Genomic DNA, 16,457 nt, shown 5'->3' on the forward strand with positions numbered 1-16,457 from the left:
TGACAAGTCCCAGTCCAGGCTTTTGTGGCTGCTGTCTGGGTCCTGGGAAAATGGGCTGAGTAGCTCCCTGCAAGGAAGGGCAGCAAACCAGAAATTAAACCAGCACCCTGTGGAAGGCCACAGGAAACCCAGAGTTGCCAGGACCTTCATTTAGCCTCAAGGTTGCCTGCATGTATTGGCCAAGAGACAAAGCCATGGTCACCCAAATCTGCTAGGCATGACCCAACGTGTTCTAGAGGTGCTTCCTACTCACTCCACTGCCCTAAACCACCAAGAGGCAATCAGCAAAGAATAAAGCATCTTAGGTGATTCCCTTAATAAGGAAAAGATGTTACCAAGGTCCCAGAGACTGGTGAGTACTTGAAGAGCCAGAGTGGTGTACGTGCTCCAAGCCTTGACTCACCTCCAAGCACCAGCACTGCACTTGCACAACCAAAGTAGCTGCCCTGGATCCAGTTTTAAGTCTCATCCTCTCTCTGTCCCTTCCCTCCCAGACAATTCTGAAAGGTTTCTTTATGATTAGCACAATTAGCTCACTTTGCCAAAGACTGACCCCAAATGGAAAGCTCACCTGTACCAGCCAACACTGGAAGCTCTCCACGCTGTCGCAGAGCCAAGGACACTCTGCTCTGTGCTGCAGTGGTTGCCCATCCCCAAGGACACACAGACCAGCCCTCCTTGCATGAGAAAACTACAAACAACAGTAGAACAATTCTACATCCTGACCGGGGCCAGAGGCTATCCCCAGAGTCCACTCACGTGGACAGAGAGATCCACATCCTGCTCTTCCCTCTCCCACTCTCTCACCATCTTTTTATTCCCAATGAATTTAATATACTTGGGGAAAAACCCAACCCACAACAGCAGATCTCCACTGCTGTAACCAGGCAGATGTGGGTTTTTGACTCTGTGGCTTGAAGGCCAGTTCTGCAGGGTAAGATACAACTTCTGCTGGGGAAGACACAAATCCTCCCTTCCCACAGCCACCTTCCCCTGGCTCCTTCCTCTCCTACCACATGATGATTTGGCAGAAAACTCCCATGCATTCCATCTCTTGTCTCAGACTGAAAAATGTAGATAAGAAGAATGGAAAAAGAAAGAAAACTCTCTGAAGTGGCTGTAAAGTTCAACTGTGAGCATATCAGAGGTGACTTCGCTGTCTCAGAGCAGCAGCTACATCAATCAGTGGCTCTTCCTCTGCCCACCATCGGAGCCGGTGACGAAGAGCTCCAGGAGAGACCAGTTTCAGTATGACTGTTTGGGGGACAGCCCAGGAAATCCAACAATTGACATTCAGGAGCTTTGCTTCGCTCCTAGAGCTGAGACGATCCAAGATGTAATAATCGGAAAGATCTTTTTGCATTTCCTTTTCCAGGCATTGACCGTGGGCACACGTGGGACCGTTAGTCACACACTCAGCCTCCCAGCCCAGAGCAGCGCTCATCCTGCAGACCTCTAGGCTGGGCTTAAGGGAGAGACCTCGAATTCAAGTGAGGCGCTTACACAAACACGAGGCACGTCCCACCTCCAGGGCTTTTCACCGCATTGAATTCAAGCCCCGTCACCCACACAACGCTGCGACCGTCCTGCTGGCACGTTCCTGCTAATATTAGCAGCAGGGCTGAGTCCCAGTATCCGCAGCACGCGGCAGCAGCTGCTCCCCACGGCAGCAGGCATGCGGGATGCACCGCAGCCACGTGTCCCAGAGACATCCCGGGCATTTGCTCAAGGAAATTTTAAGGACGAGTCCCTGAGTTTCACGCATGTAGAAAAGCCTATTTATAAAGCAGCCCCCTGCTGAAAACGACCTGGGTGATGGTTTTCTGATGACCCTTAAAACCGGGACATAACATAGCATGAGTTTGTACCTCATGAGACAAAGTCTGTTGCTGAAATACTAAAAATACCCCACATTAGGTGGTGAGAGAAGTACATGTCTGTAGGGAAAGTGTGCAATAGTATAAAAGAATAAATAAAACAGCCAGGGAAGCCTTCCAATCAGCAGTGCCGTGTCCTGGCAGGGCTGGAGGCTCCCTGTCCTCAGTGCTCAGCTCAACAGCACTGCAGAGGCTCGCCCACCAGCCAGCACATGTTCCCTGAGAGAGCTGGGCAACGGGGAGATCAGGGACTAAGCACCATCAACAAATGCTGTCCCACTGTTTCTGCCAGAGCAAAGCTGCCAGCCTGTTTCCCCACCAGGATCTAGCTCCAGACACCACACTGAACTCCTGGGCACCCTCCTGCCTCTCCATGCACTTACTCAGCACTTCCACCACGCACAGCTTACACCCACTATGACAGTTTGTGTTTCAACATTGCAAGGAAATGAATCTGGTGTTGACTGACAGTGCTGGCAAAGGCAAGAAGTGCTCAGCATCCCTGCTGCCAACTCACCACCAGCAACTGCCAGCAAAGGCACACCTCAGTTATCCCCGGGACTCTGCTCAGCAGCAGCCACATCCCACTGGGATGAGGGGCTGGAGCAGATCTCTTCTGTCTCACTACCAGGCAGTAGATACTGAGTACACAGTGCTTTACACCTTCAGCAGGAAGACAAGTACCACACTGTGGAATTATCTCTGGGCATTCTCCCAAACAACCAAAGCTGGGAACAGGAACATCCACCCCCTCTGCAGACACTGACACTCCCATATCACCCAACCTGAACTGGGTGAGGGTGGTTTAGGGTGTACACAATGTTAACACACTGCACAAGCATCCCACCACCTGGGCTGATTTACCACTGCAGTTTGCCTTCCCTGCAGCTCAGGGGTCCGTGCCTGAGGCACCAGGGAGCTGAGGAATCTGCCCTCTGAGGCAGAGGTGAGCTTGGGAAGCACTGCTGCAACCACGGCTGAACCAGCCGTGCTTCTGAAAACCTGCCAAAATCTATAAACCCAGGGGCAGAACTATTATGCTCTCTAAATCCTGGAAAACCACAGACCTAATGATGCTCTCCCCCATTAGAGATGAGGAAGTTCTTGTCAGTCAAATAAGCGAGATTAGGATCATAGAATGGTTTAGGTTGGAAGGCACCCTACAAATCATCTATCTCCAACTTCCTTGCCATGGGTAGGGACAGCTTAGCCTAGACAAGGTTGCTTACAGCCTCATCCAATCTGGCCTTGAACACTTCCAGGGATGGGACATCCACACTTTCTCTGGACAGAAGTCTCTGAACTTTCCTAGTGCCCTCCCCACAGGACCTGCTGGTCAGTGCAAGGTGGGCACATGAACTGCTGCCTGGATGCAGCCATCCCCATCACAACATCGGGCTCAAGAGGAAGAACACACTCTGCTCTGCTGTCTTTTCTTTGCACACATTGCTTTGATTTGGAAACTAAACTGGAACTGAGTACCTCATACTGCTTCCCTCTCCCAAGGGACCCTCACATCTCCTCGGGCCCACAGGGACTGGCAGCTCCACAGCTGAGGTTGCAACTGCCTGGCTGCCACAATACAGCAGGGACAAGAAACCTATGGACCCTATGCCAGGGAGGGATGCTGTGAGGAAAACAGGCAGGGATGCTACAAGGAAAACAGGCAGGAACAGCCAGGGTGACTGGGGAGGGCAGGCAGTGTATGACTGGCAAGAACAAAGGCAGCTTTGGCTGATCTGGTGTTTCTGCTCCACGGTATTTTTGGCTGATCTTTCCTGCTTGGCCAGGGGCTGCCCCGGGTTGAGATACCCACCCAGCAAACAAGGACACTGCATCTCCTGCCCTACAGGCTAGACATTAATTGCCGTATTCTTGGGAAGCGGCAGTGCAACACAGAGCTAATTAAATTGTGAAACAGTAGCCCGGATCCCTGCTCAAGGGCAAGGCCAGACCTTTTGGCTGCAGATGCACAGAGCTTTCCCCAGCCTTTGCCTCTGCACAGGCAGAAACTATAAAGTGCTCCGTGGACTGAAAAAAACCGGCACTGCGGAGCGGCTCGGTGCCACCGAGGAGCACACACAGCCGGCACAAGCAGCCCCCGGGGCCCGCAGCAGAGCCTTTATCATACCCAAGTAGGGAATTACTCATTCTTCAGAGATTTAAATGCAACTGGGGCAGGCGCGAGGAAAGCTGTAATTACATCAGCGCTCGGAGCCCTGCGGTGGGGAAGCTCACGCGTCCCCCAAGGACAGCTACAAAGGCGCCGTTGAACCCCAAGTGCCAAACAGATGGTGTATTCGGGTCGATCTTTGTGTCCCAACACTTGTTAGTCCCAGTCTTCCGAAGGGACGTGACTTCCCTCAGCCTCCTGCTATGCCCTCCACTCCCAACTTCAGCTGGAGAAAGCCCGGCGGCTGGGAATAGAGGACACGAACGTGTCTAAACCCTACGACGAGGACTGCAGAGCCCCCAGCTTTGCCACCCGTTTCCTGCCTGACCTGGAAGAGGAACCCTTGTGCTCTCAGCTTCCTCAGCTACCCAGCAGGAAAAACACCACGGCGCTCCTTCCCGAAGGAAAGGCTGGATTCTCCAGGAGGCGGTGAAGGCGGCTCAGCCTATAGCCGTGTACGCGCAGCCCCTGGATAAGCTTTCACCGCGGCCCCCAGATCTCCGCTATTTCTTGTGGGCTTTTTTTTTTTTTTTTTTTTTCTAGAAACCGCTGCACAAAGCTCAGCTTGGGTCGCTGCCAGGACGTGCGAGTGCACAGGGACGGAGCTGCTCTTCCAAAACTCTGCTCGGGAAGATGAGCTCCCCCGAGCCGATCTCTCAACGCCTGCCTCAGACACAACCCCCCAGCCCTCTTCTGCCTGTCTCTGACTCCCAGACCCATCTGGCAGCAGCACGCTTCCCGCTAGCTTTTTTTTTTTTTTGCCTGAAAAAGCCAGAATAGCAGGCAAGAGGCACAGACCCGGGGAGAAGCCATCCCACCAAGGGGATCCTCCATCAGAGAGCAAGGCAACGCTCCGGGCGACTGGAGCTCTGCCACGGGACAACTGCAGAGCTCTCTAGGGCGGGCAGCTCCCGCTATGGCAACATGTAAAACTTCGGATGGTTACCCACATCCCAGCTACTCCAGGGCTGTGTTTGTATCCCAAAGCTGGGAGTCGACAGAAGGGCCGGTGCCTAGGTTTTTTCAGACTTTCAGTCTCGTCAGGCGGGTGTTTTCAGCTGAAAAGACTGTACAAATCAACTCGGGAAAGGCAGGAAGGGAGAAAACATCCCGTAAGCCCCTGCCTTGGCAGATACCACCGAGCGCAGCCGCTCCCAGGGATGACGCCCCCGTTACTTCCAGCCCTCCCCACCCGCGGGGTGACACCCGGGGCTGCCGGGGGGAGAGGCAGCAGCCCTGCCCCGGCAGAGCCGAGCCGAGCTCACCCCGCTCCGCCGCCGCGGCAGCTCCTCCCGGTTCAGCCCCAAAAGCAGCTTCCCCGCGCGCCGGGGCTCCCCATCCCCGGGGCCACCCACCTTCGAAGTCGGAGATGATGCCCTCCAGGTGGGCGCTGACGGCCGGGTCGGTCATGGCGGGGCGCGGGGCGCTGCCCCCCGGCTCCGCGGGTGCGCAGCAGCGGCCGCCGCCTGCGGCCCGAGCGAATGGCGGAGGGCGAGCGGCTGCGGCCGCCCCCCGCCCCGCCGGGCAGCGAGCCATGCCCCCGGCCCGGCCCAGCCCAGCCCGGCCCGGCCCGGCCCCTCGCCGCGCACTGGCTGCTCCCCACGCCCGTCACGCCGCCCGCCCCTCCGCTGCCCGGCGGGCGGGACCCCCGCACCGCCCCGCACCTCCGCGGAGTGTCGGAGGGTGGAAGGGGCACCCCAGGCGGGAGCCGGGCACCGCCCGCCCGCGGGCGAACAGCACCGCGCGGGTTCCAGCGCGTCCCGCACCCCCTGCCCGGGAGCGGCGCGGCAGAAAGGATGGGCTGAACGCCCGAACCCCGCGCCCGCCGCACCCCTCTGTGCCCCCCCCGCCTGGTAAGGGGTAACAGCTTGGGATAACAACGCAGCGCTGCCCCAGGAAGCGGGTGGAACCAGCTCACACGGGTGGGTCAAGCCGCCGGTGCTCTCCAGCACCGATAACCCTTTTGCTCCCCGGTCTGCCCTTCTTTGGAAAGGGGCAACTCGGCCACCTCCCATCTTATAACTTCTCAAAATCAAACCAGCACTAGAACCAATTGCACTAATCCATCACTGCCAAATCCGAGCAGCCAGCTCTGAAAAACCATCACTGTAGCAGCAGAAGGGGCTGCATAACTTGTCCCGAAGCTGAGTGCCGCTGGGCGTGACTGCGGTGAGCCCAGGACTGCGCTTTCAATGCTGCCGCAGCTCCCTCCCCTCCAACCAGACACAGCGAGGCAAAGCCCCAGCTTTAGGCATTGACACCAATCCCTTCCGCGGCACTGCTGCCTCCTCCCCACCTCTCACACACTCTCAGTTTGAGCACCTCTCTCCTCGCTATCTGATGTTTCTCCCTTCCCGTGTTGATTCAGATCCTGCCCTCTTGACCCTCTTTTATCCTCCCCACCCTGTGTTTTAATAGCATCATTTTAAAGTGATGATACCCACTGAAATGTGTCCGGGCACATCAACAGGAAAAGAAAAATTAATGGGTTGGGCTTTTAGTCCACTTTGGGTGAACCATAAAGAAAAATCATGCAAAGCAGTAGTACTGTTACCAGCTGTCACTGCAGATAGTACGTGCTTCATCACTGATGTCACACTTTAAATTTCACATCGTCAAAGTCTGCAAACACCACAGATTCCCCAAGACTGTACATGAACCACAAAATGAAACCAACAGTACCAATTTCCCAGACTCAATAAACTCTAGGTTTTCCATGCTGTTAATAGCTTGAGATTATAATCCAAGGAAAGGCATTACCTGAAAACATGAGAACTGCTTAAACAGTCTTGAGAACGCACCTTTAAAATAGAGGTGTGGTGTTTCAAGGTAGACACAGTGGTTTTCCTCCCCTTTGACAGACAGCAGCACTCAGCTCTTTCATTTCTTGCTCTCCTGGTGATGTCAACCAACATATTATAGCAGCACAGGGAGGAACAGGCTCTGCACCTCTGTGCATCACAAGATGGAAATGGAAATGCCTCCCCATCCAGTGTCTGTAAAGCTCCTTGGCATCTTCCCTGCCTGAACACCATTACCTGTTCCCGACGCCTTGGAGGAGAACAGGAATGAAGGTGGACCTCTGGCTCCTGTGACACTGAGCTCAGCCCCAGGGGCTGGGTCCCTGCTGTCCCCACCACGGGGAGCAGTGGTAGCTGCCACATCACACAGGATGATCCCCCATCGCTGGCACTGATTTTTGAAAGAAAGCGTCTTATTTTTCCCTCCGCAAGCGCTCATATGCAGGTCACGTCCGCAATCCATTTCCAACAGGTAAAAATGTAATTGTCAATAATTAACTTTGTTACTGACCGAGAAAAAAAAGCCACTTTGTTAAAAACTAGGAATGACTCCCTCAGTGGAAGAGCAGAACACAGATTAACCTTTTGCAAAGGATGTTAAGCATCCTAACTCCCCCTGTTCACCCTCATCACAAGGCTGTAGAACAGGTTTAAAGTAGGAAAAAAATGAACTAAGTAAGAGAAGCTAAAAATAATTATTGTAAAAAAGACTTTTAAAAAGCAATAGGGTCATTCTGAGGAAGGACCAAGCACATCTTTTGATGTTCAGAGTCTTGCAAATCCCATAAGATTCAGTATCAGACCCACTGCCTGGAGTTTGGTGGCCCCTCCCTGAACTAGGGCACACAAGAACTGGTGTGACACTGTAATGGGGGCTCTGTTTTTGAGGTCAACTGGAGGCAAGAAGAAATAAACCACTAGAAAAACCCCCTCTATTTCTTGATGGATTGTGAGTAGTGAGCGTCACGATGACGTCTGCCGGTCTCATGGAGCTGGTGAAGGAGCTCAAAGCACTTCAGCAAAAAGAGTTTGAGGCAGTTTGGTTTAGTCTCAGTTCCTCGGGTCACTCCGTGTTTCCCAAGCAAAGACAATGTTATCATCCTGGATCTAATAAAAGTTTAGCAAATCAATGGGCCTCGAAGAGAGCCCCAAGAAGTGTGAAATAAAATATCCGGACTATAAGTAGGAGTTCCTTTTCATTAAAACCAGCTGGTTAATATTGCACCCATGTGTACCTAAGGCACTGAGAGGGGGGGAGAAAAACGGAAAATTACAGCAACTAAAGAATAACAAGAATATCCAGAGCTCTAATAGTAAATATTTAAAGCAGGAAGGTATGTAAACAGCTCACCCTACAGCACATAAGCCAAGCGCCTGCTGGTAGAGGAGGAGCAAGCTTTCCTCCAGGGAGACAAGCCCATCCTTCTCTCTCTTGGAGACTTTCTTGCCCTTTTATCTGATTTAGCCATGTCAGAGGCATGGCTTTACAAGACCAAAACAAATCATCCACTTGTCCAATCTGCGCATAACCAAACACCATTTCATCTGGTTTTCTACCTGCATGTTCAACTCCAAAGCTTATATTTAGCTCAATGCTTCTTCTAGAAAGACAGGCAACCCTGGGAAGCTGAGCACTCATCCCAGAGGGATCTGCCTCCTCCCCCGGAATTTGTTTTTGGGGTTCCCCATCAGCATAGCACAAGCGTGTGTCGTATTCATCCAAATGCAGTTTCGGCACAGCCTCTGCTTTGCCCTTTTCTGGTAGATCAAGGAGGTTCAGGACCCTGAGCCTTCTCCTGGTGAAAGATCTCCCACACTGATCACATCACCTACACTCCCTTTGATAAAGCAATCAGGTTCTGCTCCTTCTGTCCTTGTGTCAAGTATTTCCTTCAGTCATTTATCTGGCTTTTCTGCTCCTTTTTCCCTACATTTCACAAGTGTTAGTCATTGGATTTTAACTTTTATCTTAAAAGAGAAGGAACTCACTTCTTAAAAGAGAGATCACATCTCCTGTCATTCGCTGCTCCCCTTTCTCACACAGCTGATGGTCTCACTCACTGCTTTTACTGTATCAGAGGCCTCACCTCAAGCTCCTGGTTGGATGAGACCTTTGGGATACTCTATACAGCAACTGCTGTCCAAGACAAAATCCCTGTTCTGCAAACCCTCCTGGCTGGAGGAGGGTTTTAGGTAAATGACTTTCCTTACTGTTTTACATTACAATGGAAATATTTCTTTTTCCTTTCTACCATAGGCCACTGTGAGCACTGACTGCCCTGCCTTCTCTTCTTCACCATCACTATGCTCTTCAGATGAGCAACAAACTTCCTGCAAAGTTGTTTTGTTGGCCTGGAAGGGATTTCCTGCCCTGAAAAGGCAGTCTGTAAAATCTGCTGATCACTCAGTTATAGATACCAAGCTAAAATTAGATTAGTGCCATGATATTGGCAGATGCAAGAAACCTTGACCCTTGTCCCCTGGGTACTGTATTACCCCTGGGCTCTCCTGCCCTCCAGGCAGTGAGATGCCTCAAGGGCTTCTCCAGATCCCAACAGACCACAAGGCAGAGTAGACCTAGAAAATCACTTCAAGGAGAAAAATCACAAGAGAGAAAAAAACCCAAAGAAACAGCAGGTATCGCTGTTAGAAGATCCCTTATCAAGACAGGCTAAGGCAGAAAAGGGACTTTCCTATCCAAACACTTTTTAAACAGCACTGTACAGTTTCCTTGCAGGCTGCTAAGAATGCAGTTTTTCAGGCAGATTTTCTTCCTCCCACAAGTCTAAGTTTTTCTGAACTCTCACAGCTCTTATCGGTCTCACGATCTGCTGCAGTCATGAGCATCAGGCTGGGTTAGAATGGGGCCATGAGTCATTGTGGCTACCTGAGCCTTAAATTATCTCCTACACAAAACCAGGTAATTCACTCATAGGATCTTCCCCTTCCTCTTCCTATTTTAATTAGAAAACAAAACTCTTTATTGATTCTGGCCTCTTCTATAAAACACTTTGACCAAGACTCACTGACCAAAACTACTACATAGGAGCAGCTAAATATTATTATTAACCACTTGATGTTTCTTTTGAGAGTCCAAATATCTTTTCTTGCTGCTGATCACAGATGAACCATCCTTCCCAGCCTTTACAGGAAGGTTCAGTGAGTGGGTGGAGGCACTTGAGACACCAACCCCATCATCCCCACAGCATCACTGCCAGCTCAAGCACAGGGCAGCACTGGCAGCACCAACTCAGAGTAACAGGTAGAAACAGACACATAATAACCCAGACGAGGCAGATTTTGAAGGTGAAGGAATGGTGAGTCACAGCTCTTCTCTCTAAGCCAAAAAAAAAGGCTGTTGCCATAACCTTCCCTTCCACTCCTCTGCTCCCTGCAGCTGCTCAGTTCCTGGGCTGTTTCTACCCCGAACCCATTTCTGCTTCCAAACCCACCAGGAAGAGGTACAGTCATCTCCATATCACTGAGGCACATAACAGGCATCACTCACAAACAGGGAGCTGGCAAGTAATAAGACCAGAGCTGGCTGTGGCAGGGAGCAGTGCTGAACCCAGTCCCCAGATCCTTGGGAAGTGCTGGTGTTACCAGCTGGGGACGAGGGGACTCCGGAAGGAAAACCAGAGACACAGTTCCCATCACGTCCACCCATAGTTTCATGTGGATGACAGCATGAATCCAGCCCTGATTACGCAGAAATTGTCATGAAAAAAGGTTCTTTCCCAAGACTCAGGCTCTTCCTGCTTCCAAAGGAGTAGGAAATACAAGGAAGACAGACGCACTTCAGTGCTAGTCACACTTCCCTTCCTTTGCAAGGAAACTCAGATCATGGGAAAAGTTAAAATGATTCAAAATAGGATTGCTGATTTGAGATTTCTGGATAGTTAACTGATTTTTTTTTTCTGTAAACGCAGACAGATCTCATCCCTTAATGCCACAGAGCTACACAGCCCCCATCACCAACACAGAGCCAGAGTTCTGTGCTGAAAGGATCAGGTAACTCTGAAGACCAGATAACAGAAAAAGGATGAAATCTGGAAGAATGATGGAAGATCAGTACCTAAAGGGCTTTTAATAGAGGCTTTGCTCATGAAAAGAGCATCAACACAAAGGACCTCGCTGCACCAGTGGGTCCCAGCACGACCACGAGCCACCGACGCCACACAGTCAAAGAGAGAGCAGTCCTAAAATGTATTAAATGAGACACTTCCAGCAGCAAAGCAGAAATCACTAGTGCTCCATCTTGACTCATCCTGGCTGCCCAGCATCACTCACACACCACGTGAAGGTGGAGAGGGGATGGGGCTGCCCGAAGCATCGCCCGCAGATGTGCCACAGGGGAGAGCTGCTGCAGGCAAAGATCACTGTTGCCAGGGGAACAAAACAAAAAAAACCCAATCCCAACCCAAACATGGGTATGGTATAAACAGATCAATAAGAGAGGAAATGAGAAGAAGATTTTACCAGCTACTGATAGGAGATATAAAGGGACTGATGTGAAATCAAGGGTGCAAAAAGGCAAACAGATTTCCATTTCTAGGAAATTAAATACGACCAGGGGAAGGAGATGGTCCCTGAGCCTACAGTTTCTCAGATATCCAGTGCACAAACAGGGGACACAGCAAACTTGGTGTTCTGGAACAACCTTGGAGCTGAAATGCCCCACAGGAGCTGGGCGGGTGGAGAAACAACTACAGACACTACAGACACTATGCTCCTGCAGTCCCTTCTCCCCACCTCCAGCAGGGACACGGCTGTGAAGATTAAGGCTTAACTTCATCTCAGGCTTAACTCCACGAAATCAGTGTGCAGAGTAGATACTGGCTTGTTCTTGAACAGGAGAAGGGGATGCATCACATGTCATTACACTGAGCAAGGCAAGGGGAGGACCAACATCCATCCTCTCACCCTGCTAACCTGAAAACAGAGTTGAGTCTGTCCTGCACCCCATGTGTGCTCATCCTCGATGGGCAACACCTCCACTGCCTCCCTGGGCCTCCAATGAGGTCACTTTGGGCTCCACAAGTGCTCGAGTGGGATTCAAACCAGGCACCTGGTCCCACTGCTTGCCAGCAGGAAGGATGCTGTAGGTCAGCACTCCCCATGCTGGGCTCCAACGGCACATGGCTGGGCTGGGGGGCACAGCTCTGCCCCCCACCAACACTCTCCTGTGCACTCCAAACCTCATCAACTCCAAAGAGCAATTAGGCTGTTTACCTGGTGATCTGTAAGCACAGGCTGAGCTCACTGTGCCCCCCAGTCTCATGCCATGGCTGGAGCCCAGCTTGAAGCACTTCACACGGAGACAGTGATTTTGGCTATTGTGTGTGCTGAGAACCTGGAAAGGGAAATGCTGTCCTGAGCCCAGGCCAGGAGCATTGTCCCAGCCACCCTGGTGCTCCCAGGAGGGCTGTGGTGTCCCCAGCACACTGGTGGAACAGGCTGGCAGCCCACGTGCCTGGGAAGGGAAAAAGGAAGGGAAGGGAAGCACAACTCCCTGGTGTTGATTAAACAGCAGGGGACACTTGCAGGGGAAGGAAACAGAAAGAAGATCAGGAACTGCATCTGCCTGAACCTCAGGCAGTTAAAACAAACTCAGTCTCAAGCCCTCGCTCTTCTCATTGAGTTTCAGGTCAGACGTTCCTAAGAACCTGGGAAGTGCAGTTCAGAATCCAAGCAGAAAACTGACTTAATTACTTTAATTATTTTTAAAATTAATTATTAATTACGGCATTTTAATATTAAGGCCAAACAGGCACGAAACTCAGCATCACATGACAGCACAGATGTTTTAATAGAAACAAGAGGCTTCAGGAACCTTGCTCATCCTCTGATGAGTTTAACACACACAGGGCCCAGCACGTTTCCATTGGAATACCTTCCCATGTGGCTGAGGGTACATCTGACTCCAGAAGGAACTGCAGTGCCTGGGCCTCAAGGCAGGGAACACCTTCTCCCCATTTTCATAAGTGTTTGCACACTTATGGTAGTTGCAGGGGGGGAAAGAGCAGGAGATGGTCAGTCAGAACACTGGACCCCTTGGATAGAGACCATTTCCAGCACTGTAAACTTCCCAGCAGTCCCTAATTAGGAAGCATTTGCAGGAATAAATAAACCAGCAGTGCTACAGGCATGCACTCCACTTCCAGATGTGCGTGTCTCATTTTCACGTGGTGTCCAAGGCAGGGCTGGAAACTCCATCCCCGCACAGCAAGGGGAGGAGGCAGGCACAGCACAGGCTCCCCACCCCGAGCCCACCCCCTCAGCAGCCCCGCGGGTACAAATCTTACACCATCCTGCCTCCCCCCACACATCCCAGCTGCCCTGGGCACTGTCCCTCACCCTTCCAGTGTTCCTCATCCCTCTCCCATCAGACAGGGCCACCGGACCCCCACAGGACCCTCCCATCCCCGCTGCAGAGCAGGGCGTGAGCTGGGAAATGGGCTGTTACAGCCCCTGCCTCTGCTGCTCTCTCAGCCGCCCGCTCACGACCTTTTCAACCCAAAACTTTCCAGTCATAAATATACCAGCTTATGGCAGGAAACTTGCTTTTCTTATACTTCTGCCTCCTTCTTAGAGAGCCATTTCCAGCAGCTCGTGCTCCCTGCACCAGCCCCCGGTTGTTTCTCCCTGCTCCTCCGAGATATTTCAGGCATGCATTAAAATCTGCTGCAGCACAAAGACCCTAAAAGTCCCTGTAAAGGCTCAGGAAGCACCAGGAGCTGCAGGTCAGGCCTCAGGAGCAGATGTACCTCCTGATCTCCCTGCTTACATCAAAGGTTTTATTATTATTATTTCTTTTTGACATAAACCAGTTTGATAAGAACAATTCCCAGATGGAGCTGCAGCCCCACACCCACTCAGTTTCCTCTGGGCAGCATGGACACAGTGTGGGAGCTCACTGCACCATGGGAGGAGGACATAAGGGCAGGAGGAAAGGAAGGAGAGGAAGAATGAACACAATTTTCCTTTCCTTTTAAAGGCTTTGGCAGATGCCAGTGAAAGGAGCAGCAGGGATGCCAAGGTGTGGCAACGAGAACCGAGCACCACCAGTGGCTTCCCTTTGCTCCAGCTCCACCACGCAGGGATGGGAAGGGTGCACAAGTGGACAAGCATCACTGCCAAGGTCCATGGGCTCTGTGCTCTCACCTCCAGGCAGATGGGAATTTGGAGTCACCCTGCAATGGTCTGGCCAGGGGAACCATGCTGTCAGCTCCGGTATCGCTGCTGCTTGGGAGAGCTCGGCAGGTCTAACATGGACATGCATAAAATTAGGCAAGATTGGTGCTGTCAAACTGCTGGGCTCAGGGAGTGCAAATGGGAAAGAGATGGGCCAGCCTGGCCCCACGGAGGGAGCAGCTGCCTTCAGCAAGGGCAAAGTCTGCCTTGGCTCTTACACCTCATTAAACTGTCCGCTTGAAAAGTCTATTACAACCCTGTCAGGCTCACACCAGAGACACATTGAAGGTAACCCCCTCTAACCAGATCCCAGTATAATCCAGCAGACTCCAGAGACCAAGTGAGCTGAGCTGTGCACTGCCAAAGCAACAACCCTAAGCTGTGGATTCTGGGGATCGACCCCAATAACAGGAGGCAGCCTGGGAGATCAGACTCCAGCTGCCTTTCCTGCTGGAAAAGCAGGGCAAAGGGGATAGCAAAGTCCCCTCTAACCATCTTTCTGACTAGTACCACCCTCTGCTCCCCAGTCCATCTCTTACACACCCAGCCCTGACAACACAGACTCAGCGTTTTCTGCAGATGCAGAAGTTGCAGAGCTGATTTAAAGATCTGGACTAAAAAAAAGGAAAAAAAATCCTGATTCAACATTTTTGGGGGAATTTCCTTGAGCTTCTTCTCCCTTTCCTGTGTTCAGCCACTGCTGCCTGTCCCAGCTCCTGCTCATGCACAGCCATGCCTGTGGGCTCCCTGCCACAGGGCTCTTGTTCCTGCTGAGATTAAATCATTTCTGCAGGAGAGACCTGACACTGTCACCAGCACTCTTGGGCTCAACCCTGCCTGCTAGAAGAGACTGTCAACACCCAAGCATCATCCCAAGCAGGACAACACTTGGGTTTCCCCCCTCCACATCTGCCCCAGTGCAGCTTTCCAAGAGCCATCCCTTGGCACAAGCCAGAGCCGGCACACGCGGCTGGGTGAGGCTGGAGAGTTCAGCCTCCACAAACAAAAGAGGGTTGGGAAGGAAAAAAAGAAAAAAGTCAGCTTGGAGATGTGCTGCAAGCAGGCCAAAAGCAGGGCCCATCCAGTGTTTCCCTAAATGGGAAAGAGGCCCATGAGCACACTGGGGGCAGAGCACCAGCCACGGAGAGAGAGGGCACCAAGCCAGGAGGGAGAGGGGGAGATTTCTAGCAAGCAATACAAGGGGGGAGAAATTCCCCACTGGCAAATCCCCAACAAATGGAGCAGCAAAACCCTGGGGATGGGCTGAGTTTGGGGATCCCAGAATAGGGCAAAACTCAGAGGCACTTGGGCAACGCCTGCATTGCCACCAGCCACAGGGCACAGCCCTTCCTGGAGAAGTTGTACAGAGCATTTTGGTGCAGGGTATTGGGCAATTAGCTCTGACACTCGTGTTTCTAGATGAGGACAGCAGAGTTGAAATGTCCTGAAGGAGCAGAGCTGGCCCTGCTCCCCTACAGTGACAGCCAGGGCTGGGCTATCTCTGCCCTCAGGCAGCCCATCCTGTTTGTGCCCATAACACCTGTGGCCAAGCCCAGCAGGGGAATGGGAACAGAGCAAATTCCCGTTTCCAAGGAGATGTGGTCACTGCCATTACATCAAGCCACATAGAGATCATAAGGTGCTCATCTGCCATCTCCAGACTGCAGGCACCACTTGCCACCCCATCATCCACACTGCTCTCTGGTGAGCTCAGCCTCACTCTGCTGACTTTTGTTAATACTTCATCTTTCCAAGTCTAGAATAACCACATCAGGTCAGGGAGTATTGGACTAGATGTTCCACTAGCAGAATTAAACAGTCCCTGTTTATGAGAAGTTAAAATAAGGTAGGAACTAAATCTGAAATGTTTTTCCTTATAAAGGAATGGCAGGAGGAAAGTGCTGCGTGCATTAAGCATCAGCCTTTCTCGTTCAGCAGGGACTGGCAGTGTCTATAAGCTCAAGGGATGTTGTTATTCCCACACAAGTAAGCACAGATAGACCAACACAGCCATGTTTACCTTAACACAAAGGAACAAGCTACCAGACCTGAGCTCTGTCCCTACATACCTTCTTTCTCCCCACACCTCCAGAAAAAAAACCCTTGCAGCACAGAACCCCCAGTTTGGTTGGTTTAACAACCAGACAGCATTCCTGAGAGTCAAATAAAACTGCCCTGCTGCCTCAATCCAGCACCAGGGTTGCTGGGGAGCACTATCCTGCAAAAACACGTGCCTTCATGTGTCAGCAAGACCCTCCTAACAAGAAGGCCCTTAATCAATCTGCAGACACACGGTGGTGCCATCACCTCCAGCCACAGATCTGCACATCCCTACCAGGGGCATCCCATCTGCAGCTCTGCTCCACTACTGTAGGTGGTTTCCAAACAAACCTTCTCCACAGCGCTTGCTTG

General features: G+C 51.8%; 1 protein-coding gene across 5 annotated transcripts in view; it reads right to left on the bottom strand.

Moving 5' to 3' along the window:
* SEPTIN9 (septin 9) overlaps positions 1-16,457 on the bottom strand; it is a 512,715-nt gene that overhangs the window by 442,416 nt on the left and 53,842 nt on the right. Inside the window, exon 1 of one of the 5 annotated variants that reach the window (XM_051797522.1) lies at positions 5,406-5,572. The exons of the other annotated variants lie outside the window; for them this stretch is intronic. Within the exon in view, the coding sequence (XP_051653482.1) occupies positions 5,406-5,460 (55 nt within the window). The 5' untranslated portion in view covers positions 5,461-5,572. Of the gene's footprint in view, positions 1-5,405; positions 5,573-16,457 lie in introns of those variants that run through there. 5 annotated transcript variants of the gene reach the window in all.

Source organism: Manacus candei, unplaced genomic scaffold (assembly GCF_025592945.1).
Source record: "Manacus candei isolate 608988 ecotype Guabito, Panama unplaced genomic scaffold, ASM2559294v1 h1tg000047l, whole genome shotgun sequence".
NCBI classification, from domain to species: Eukaryota; Metazoa; Chordata; class Aves; order Passeriformes; family Pipridae; genus Manacus; species Manacus candei.